Source organism: Labrus bergylta, chromosome 7, assembly GCF_963930695.1.
Source record: "Labrus bergylta chromosome 7, fLabBer1.1, whole genome shotgun sequence".
In the NCBI taxonomy this organism is placed as follows: Eukaryota; Metazoa; Chordata; class Actinopteri; order Labriformes; family Labridae; genus Labrus; species Labrus bergylta.
The window spans coordinates 27,822,579-27,831,520 of NC_089201.1; the positions used below are offsets into that span (position 1 = coordinate 27,822,579).

At 42.5% G+C, this 8,942-nt stretch overlaps 1 protein-coding gene across 2 annotated transcripts in view; it reads left to right on the forward strand.

Annotated features, from left to right (window-relative positions):
* The window catches only part of mctp2a (multiple C2 domains, transmembrane 2a), a 34,074-nt gene extending 29,262 nt beyond the window's left edge, over nt 1–4,812 (forward strand). For both annotated transcript variants that reach the window (XM_020643561.3, XM_065957280.1), the window contains exons 20-22: nt 75–184; nt 1,754–1,851; nt 4,005–4,812. In XM_020643561.3, coding sequence (XP_020499217.2) covers nt 75–184; nt 1,754–1,851; nt 4,005–4,058 — 262 coding nt within the window. In that variant the 3' untranslated portion in view covers nt 4,059–4,812. The remainder of the gene's footprint in view (nt 1–74; nt 185–1,753; nt 1,852–4,004) is intronic.
* The last annotated feature ends 4,130 nt before the right edge of the window (nt 4,813–8,942 follow it).

The window sequence follows — 8,942 nt, forward strand, 5'->3', positions numbered from 1 at the left end:
TTTCTATTTAAAATGAACCTCTTAATAATAATGATAATGTACATTTTACTGACTCTCTTTTTTTTTTTTTTCAGCATATTCAACTGGTCTGTTCCATTCTTGTCATGCCTGGCTTGCTTGGTGCTGTTTGTGGCAACAGTTTTATTATATTATATCCCACTGCGATACTTTGTGCTGATCTGGGGTAAGTTCTACAACAAGCCACAAGTTCATACATGAAATTGAAAATATAAAAAAAGCAAATGCAATCATTTAAGTGTGCCGGATGAATACTTAAAGCTAACCAATTCCACTATCTGTTTCTTGCTAATCGTTCTTCACAAAGACTAAAACATTCTTCCAAATCGCATAAAGAGAAACTTATATTGCAATAAGTTACTTACTGTTGCAAAACACAACTCTTATTCAATGTTTCTAACTGTAAATCCATGATTTAATGAAGTACAGTAATTTCAGAACCCTGCCATCCCTACACCTCTGCAGACGCACACAGATCAGACAGCTGCAGAGGTTTACACTGTTCTGTGTGGGCAGATATAGCAGAGCCCAGCAGAGGCAAGGCCCAGGGTTTGTGTGAAAACAAAGCAGAGGTAGAGTAGTAAGCTGTATATAATACATGATGTCCTTGGGCAGTCTGTAGGCTCCTGGTCTAGCCTCTCATTATCTGCTGTAGTCATACAGAATAGACAGTCATCTCAGTGGTCAGGGAGATATGCTGCCCTTAACAGGCTCTCCTCCTCAAGCTGTAAGCCCACAACCACTGTACTTCCACACTGCCTTCAACACAATCAATACCAAAAAAAACCATCATATCAAACAAAAAACACACAGTCTGAGACACTCCTCTGCCTCCCCAGTTAACCCCCATCTCTGTGGTTTCAAGGCAAGCCTTTCAAGTTGCTTGCACATATTTAAGTCCTTAGGTTCTTTGTCTGCATGTTGAGGTACAGGCGGGAGCAAACTGTGAATATAATGGTCCCTATTACAAGACCCCAGAGATAGTGTTTTCTCTGTGGTATGAAGCCATGTGCAAAGTAAATATAGATGGGCTAGAAATGATTGCATGAAAAAAAGAAGTTTTTATGATATGAAACCTGTTTTTCTCGGAAAAGTTATCGTTATCATCTACGTAACTGATTTGTCTCTTTGGATTTGGATTTCTGCATTATACAGTTATAAGTGGTGCAACAGATCACAAATCTCACAGTTCTGATTGGATTATGGATTTGTGTCACAGATCAGATCGTCGATTGGCCAAAAAATGTATAACTTTTCTATGACTGTAACTGTGAGTTTAAACAGTGCACATCCTCAGTTTTCTTCACTTTATTAAATCGAAATGGAATCAAGTCTTGACCTAAAGAAATGAAATTTAATTTAATTGTGAGGTTCTTGACCACACCAACACTAAAATAAAATTCAAAACAGTCTTCATATTTCTACTGCAGTTCTCCAAGGCATTATCTGCAGCACATTTACTTTACACCAGCATGATACAGTTTTCATTGATCTGTTGATCGCAAACAGCCTGAACAGTGGGGGGTGGTGGGGGGGGGGAGGGGGGGTTGATCACAGATCAACTATGATCCGCTGCACCACTGGCAGTAACTGATACACTGGTTGGAAGTCTATCCAGTACACAGATGGGGTTACATAACTCTTTTAGAATGATTCTCTTTTACTCTGCAGAGCAGTGCAGGTAATGCAGCTTGGTATGACACACTTACTTATTAATGTGTACTTGTTTTCACAGGCATTAACAAATTTACCAAGAAGCTGCGCAACCCATATACTATTGACAATAATGAAATACTGAATTTCCTCCAGAGGGTGCCTTGTGATGTTCAAAAGGTAAGGGTCCAATTTTACATACAGATAGGGATGGAATTCCCTAAAGATGTCTGCATTATTTGCTGTACCAGAATTCCCAAGTGTTGCAGAAATATATCCTCTGGCTTTGTTTGATTATTAATGGACTCTCGCCTCTAAAGCAGCCCTGGCCCAATTATTCCTCAGTGTAGCTCCTTGTAGTCGCCGTAGTGTCTGAATAAGGAGATGCTCAAACCTGTCCTCAGCCGTATTGCTGCAGCCTGCTCCGTTATTAGCAATTTTGTCTGTCTGATTGAAGCACTGTGACATGAAGGTTGGTGATTGGCCGAGGGCAGGCATGGGCCCCCCTGACGTCTCCGGCTGTTGTGTCAGCACAGAAACTCTGACGTGGCCTCAGTCACTTCAGGGTGGTGGAGTCAATTAATGTAGTCGTGAGCCCCAGTCGTGTTGCTGGGTGCCATATGTGATTACATATTAGCCATGGCTGATATGTCATTTGCATTTACATCACAGAGCTGAGGAGAGCTGTCAGGGTGCTGTAAAGCGGGTGCTGGGTGCTCGCCGTTCTCTGACTGAGATTTTTTGCTAGGCCAGGAAATGAAGTGCCACACAGTGCCTTCATCTCGCAGGTAACTCGCCAGACGGAATTCAGTGAGAAATCCTGACAGTCTGGATCTGGAAAGACACTCTCACCCCAGTCTGTTTCTCTGCTGCACCCTTGATGTCCTCCTGCAGCAAGCCATTCCTGACTTCTCTGTGATGTTGGAGGGAGCCTGTGTTGTTTGAGATTTGGCTGACTGAGTTGGCAAAACAAGGTGGTGAATACATTTTGATTCAGAATCCTTTGTATGTCTTCTTCCCCCGTTGGGATACAATGTTTGAGCTTTGAAAGCGACTCACTTTCAAATCTCATGGAGACAATACTTTTTAGCCTGGTTTAAAAGAAAAAGTACATCTTGAAAATAGCGCCAATCATAAAAAACAAAACACCCTTAAGATTCATCATAAGTGTGTTTCATTACTTACTGTGAAAAATAACCTTAACATCATATACACAGGAGACCCAAAACAATAGACCACATATTTTGTTTTTGTTGACTTAGAACTTCAAACCTCAGATAGGTATGGACACAAAAACACCACAAAGGCTGAAAATTGACTCCTGTCTTTCTTGCAAATGTGACTTGGCAATTAGTGCCTGCGCACATCTACAAAGTCTGCCTCAAACGGGGACTTCTGACAACGCTGTGTCTGTCCTGAAATAAGAAGCATCTGTCAGTTCTGAGGACAGTTTCATGTTCTGATGCAGGAGGCAGTCACTTTGTTCCCACATTCCATCTCCCATTCTAATAATGGACACCAGCTAATTAGCATAGAGTTTTTACCTTTATTCAACAGATTCACCGTATTGTTTGAGCTCAGCAAGCAGGCTTCAAAAGCAACTTTGCAAATTCCAGCTCTTCTCTTTTTCACTTTACCCTATGATCAGCCCTCTTTGGATGTTGGTTGTAGTTTGAAAAAAAAGAAGGAAATATGGACAACTGAATCTAATTTCTTGAATGTTAAGAAAATTATGATTCAATAACATTAATCAATCTAGCACATATATTTGAACATCAAGGAATTTCTGTAAAGAGGAAATATATCTTGCACTATTCTTCATTTGTAAAAAACTGAAAAATGTAAAAGTTTTAGGTTGAAATGTTATTTTTAGGCCTTTTTTTCCCCTGAAGAAATCAAAGTCCCATCAAGGGTCGATCTGTAAAGCTTGAGAAAAGTTACACATTTACCGATGCTGGCAGCATAAACAATAAGTTGCTACTATTCTCAGCTTTATCAAAGTTTTCTTTAGGGGACGTAGCTCACACTTTGTGATTATGCAGTTTGCTACTCCCTCACTGGCCTGGCAGGTCATCTCAACAGTTGATGTCTGTTTCTAATATTGTGACTGTGGTGCAGAATGAGGGGGGCGTACACTGGTACGGCACCCTTGACTCTTCAAATCCTTCCTCTCTGTGATTAATCCCCTCTGCTCCTGTGTTTAAAAAATGATTCATTACAGGCGAGCCCGCCTCGCTTTCCCCTGCACCAGCTCTCCTCAGGGGAGCCATTACCGTGCGCTCCACTGAGCTCGGATTACCTGCCTCTGACCAAACTCCTGTTTGTTTTTACAGGTGCAGTACAGCGCGCTGAGAGCGCCCACCAGCCAGCCGCGAAAGAAAAAGTAAGCTGCACAGACATGCAGGATGGAGGGCTGCTCTCCCTTTGAGTATGGTACGATGCTGTCCACCTGACAACAATGCTCCAGTGTCAGCAGAGCTGTGACCCCACGCACCCCAACGTACCACCCTAACTCTGCCCCCTGCTGCTGAGGGGCAGCCAGCCGCTCTCTGGCTTGTGTGTTTGCCACCCCCCTGACAGAGGCTGTGAACTGCAGCAGCTAGGGGGGCAGCACATGGCGCTGTCAATCACAAGCCTGGAGGTAAAGAAAAGAAAGGCTCAGCCTTCATCTTTGGATATAGTTTAGAAAAAGAATGAGAAGTGTCGGGTTTAGCTTACCGTAGACATCCTCTCTTAAGTTTTGTTTTTAACTCGATGAAACTGAGAAATTTGCCTAAAGGTTAGGTTTGGAGAAAAGTTTATGTTAAACAGGCTGTGGCAACATTATCCACGTGTTAATCAAATTTAAGGTCATAATGTTACATATATTCCTTAAGACTTGTGAATAATAATCAAAATAATGTTTTTCTACACCCTTATAATATCGCATCAGAGTACAGTATGTTACTATTCTTATTGATTTAATGTATATAATTCTGTCAGCCTCTATATATTTATTGTAGTAATCTCATGCTGACTTTTTTTAAGTTTTTGTATTTCAGACTGATTAATTTGAGTTTCCTTTTTGCAAAGTATCAAATCTTCAGCATCAAATTGAGACCTCTAAAATCCCAAATAAAGAGTCTTGATCATTTTTATCAATTGTTTTTTCTTTTTCCCCCACATAAGTGTTCACTAGTGAGGATGAATTACACCACTTCTTTACTTGAATACACAGTAAACACATCTGATTACACAACACAGCTATTGGAACAGAGCTCACACACCGGCCACCGCTGCGCCTTGGTTACCGAGCTCACATCAAAGCTGTGTGTCTCCACTGTGCTTCCTAATGCAGTGCTTTGTTGCTTTCTCACAATAACAGGGTCCAGATGAGAGAGAAAGAGCTCATCTCACAGAGAGTACTCCCTCCATCCTCAGCACTTAGTGCTCTACATTTCCTCTAAAAACACCTGGCCTATCTAATGGCAACATACACATACTCTGCTTTTTCCATCAGTCTCCCCACAATAGTTTTTTTTCCAAGGAGAGAGATGTAGTAAATCCTTTATCAATAGTCTCTGACGTATCAAGTTTGTACACAGACAAAAAATTGCAAAACAGCTGTGGTCATTTTTTTATGTATTTTTTTTAACTGAAATTAACATTCAGAAAAAAAGGAAGAAATTAACTTTAAAATATCATATAGCTATGCTGTACTTTTTAAATGTATGAGGCATTTGTGCTCATACACATCTGCATGTAAAGCAAAGTTTCCTGCTTTGTGTCTTTCTGATGGCAGACAATTGGCATGTCCTCTCTTTTAAAACTCACAGAACTGATCTGAAGTTGGGCTGAACTGAGGCTTAGACCCCACCGATGGGAGTTTGTTCTAACTGATTGGGGGACTGAGCATCGCGGTCGGGTGCCCCCCCCTCCCCCCCCCCTCCCCTCAGCAGCAGCACGCTGGTGAAAGAGCATCCATCTGTGCTTTGCGAAGAGTTTGATTGGCTCAGGGGGACCTGGTGGAGCCCCGGGCTATCTCTTTTGACAGGCTGATAGAGACATCACTGGGCTCTCCCAGGAGCTGCCACCAGGGGTCCATTTCAAAGTGAGAGGGTGTGGAGGTGACCCTGAGCTTCTGACGAGCTAAATCCCACACACTGGCTGAGACCCTCCTACATTCTTGGCTCCATCGGGGCTGGGAGTGGGGGGCTTGGCTGTGCTGGGAGGGAACGCAGAGCTGGGGCATGAGGGGAGCAGGGTACAAGCGGATCCCTGGCAAGACCAGATGAATTGTCCCCAAGGGGTGGAACCAAAGCAAAACTTTCAGGGTACTTTTAGTCGATATTAAGCAAACAAACAGCTGCATCTGGACATTCAGATGTGATCATTCATGAGCCCAGAAACTCCAATTCCAACAACAACAGTTGTGGGCATATACTATATTACTGAGGCAAATGCTACAGGTGACATTATGATTGGTCGTGCAGGAATACGGTTCCCTGCCTCCGAGCTGTCAAATCTTTGATTGTGTGGCACTGAGGTTGTGGACTTGGATGTTCCCTGTATCATTCAGCCTGACAGGGTTTACGCTGATTGTCGATTCAGCACTGCATGCACCAATGCACAATCATGCCACCTATTTAAACAAACTTAAATAGTGGATAAACAAAAACACGTATAAGCCCCTTTTCAAAGAGGCTTAATCAGATTTAAGAAATTATTTATTAATGTTTTTTCTCTTGGGAAGGCAAAAAAAAAAGAATCTCTGCAGAACAAGTCACTGTGCAATATGGTCCCAGTGTGCAGTGGGGAAAATCCCTGGATGTTTTACAAGCCTGCTAATGAACATTTGAGCCACACAGCAGTTAACATTGTCTGATCACATTTTTTTTTCCTCCAGTAGTTGTTGTTGTTGTGCATGGTGTGGCAGTGATGTCTTCATCAGGCTGTCAAAAAGGAAGTGCCTGCAGCTGTGGCGGATCCCCCCTGAGCCTGTCACACTCCTTGTTTCCATGGCAGTCCTTCAGGCAGCACCACAGGCAGGCTGTGTGCAAGGACCCATACAACCTGTTTTTTCAGCAGCCGCTCCTCTGATGTTCAGCCCCGGAGCGGGCGTCAAACTACCAGAGAGTGAGGAGAGAGAGAACACTGCAACCTTTCTCTCTGTCACAGTTCTGTGCTGCTTTACAAAAAAAAAAGATGCATAGCAAAAAAAAAAAAAAAAAAGAAATCCTCATTTGAATAAGCCACTTCTCTCTGCACCTCCTTAGTAATTGTTACATGTGCAATGCCGTTAAGGTTCTCTGACCTCCTCTCTGAGAGACACACTGCGCACAGTAGGACAAAGTAAGAATAGCACGACTCATGGTTGACTTACATGTGTTAGAGCTCGTATGCATGTGTTATTTGGTCTGCGTGTACCACCTGAGAAGCGGGTCACAAAGATCAGGGACTGCACTCAGAGTCCCAAATGGCCTAAATTAAAGGTGCAGAGGTTATGGTCTGCCTCCAGAGAGAAAGCTGACACCAAGTTAGATCAGAATTTGAGAGAAACAACACAGTTGGAAACAACCTAAAAGGAAAATAAAAAAACAAGCAGTTTGAAACAGTTCCCTAATGATTTCGTCTATACGTTCAAATGAGGATTCATAGAGAGCTTTTATTTAAATAACTCCTGCTATTCCTTTTCTTCCTGATTATAACTCAACCAGACTGCGCTCTGCTTTATTCTCTCCCTATGATAGAAGATGTACATCAAGATAACCAGGATTGATGTCGTCTCTGGGAGTGCGGGTGGGAATATATCTGGGGTAGCAACACAGAGAAAAAACGGTCGTTAATAGCGGCTGTTTTCAGTACTTCCAGTTTACTAATAATTCATTTTGTGGCCCAGAGTACACAGCAGTGTTAAGACATGGCAAAAGCCATAATTCTTTATAGCATCAAGAATAGAAGATGGCCTTTAAGAGCTGAAATGAAATCATTGGCCTTTAAAAGCATCTCTCTAAGGGGCAAGCTCTATTAATAAATTCAACTGATTCTGCTTTAATATTATTCAGAGTGCATTAAAATGAAGACAACAGCTGGGATCATGCTCAGTCTCTGGAGCATTGCTTGGGCCAATGAGCGCTGGCAAGATGCAAAGCATGTCTGAGCGTGGCCCTGCTCTGTGGACGGGGGGAACACAAGGTCTCAGTGTTACAGGTGCAGGTCTGACAGTTGCTGTTGCAGGATCAGAGGTTGTCGGGCACTGACATCGGCAACAGGACAGCTCCCGCCTGCCTCAAAAAACACAATGTCACATGGGAGCAGACATGCGGCCACCCAGCCAATCAGGCCAGCTATACTGCCACAATCATGACAGAACTGCTTATGAGAAGAGCAAGAACCTTCAAACTGTTAAATGCTTTGTTAAACAGAATAGTTATGGGCTTCTTTTGTTACTCAGAAAAAAATGGAGACAAACTGTTCGGAGGCTTTGAAAGAAAAAGAGGGGGAATAAAGTGTTAAGCTTTCCAACATTTGGCGTTACATCAGTGCCCTATAGTTAGCACAAGCACACGCATCGGGGAAACAATACAAAGAATAATTGAACTGCATATTTCATTCTAATTAACAGTGATATAACGCAATGTGACTCTCAGCCTCCTGAGGAAAGAGCGGCATATTTTGTTTGATGAATCTGCTAAAGCCACAGCTAGTCTCGCCGCCCGCTAACCCCTGGGGAATCAGGTATCATTAGAGATATGAACAGGTCTGCTTTTTGTCTCACCGAAAGAAAAGGGAAAACACATTTCTCCGTGCGTGCACACGGGTGAATGGGAAAGTGTTCAATATTAATAGCCTTTCATCAAGGACACAATTAGGACACCTCTGTTTGACACATTCTATAGGTTCTGAATGAATATGGATATATGGTCCCAAGGAAGGAGCCACTGGCTGCATAACAAAGTGAAATCTCCACAGAATGAAGAATGCACGACATGACAATCTGGGGGCTGATGTATTTTGATCGAATGTGAATTTAAAAGAAGCAAGAGACTGTGAGTATTATTATTAGCCCAATTTATAATTCACGGCCGAGGGCAAGTTGTATATTTATCCAAATTAGCATACATGCTGCTACACAAACATACAAATGCAGCACATACATTACAGTCTCTCCACGCTACTTTTATCTGTCACACTTCGAAGTATAACTCCTCGTGCTCTTGTGTTTTCATAGTTTTTGTCCCTCACAAGAGAACTGGAAACAAAGATTATAGCTTAGCGGCTGGTCACTGATC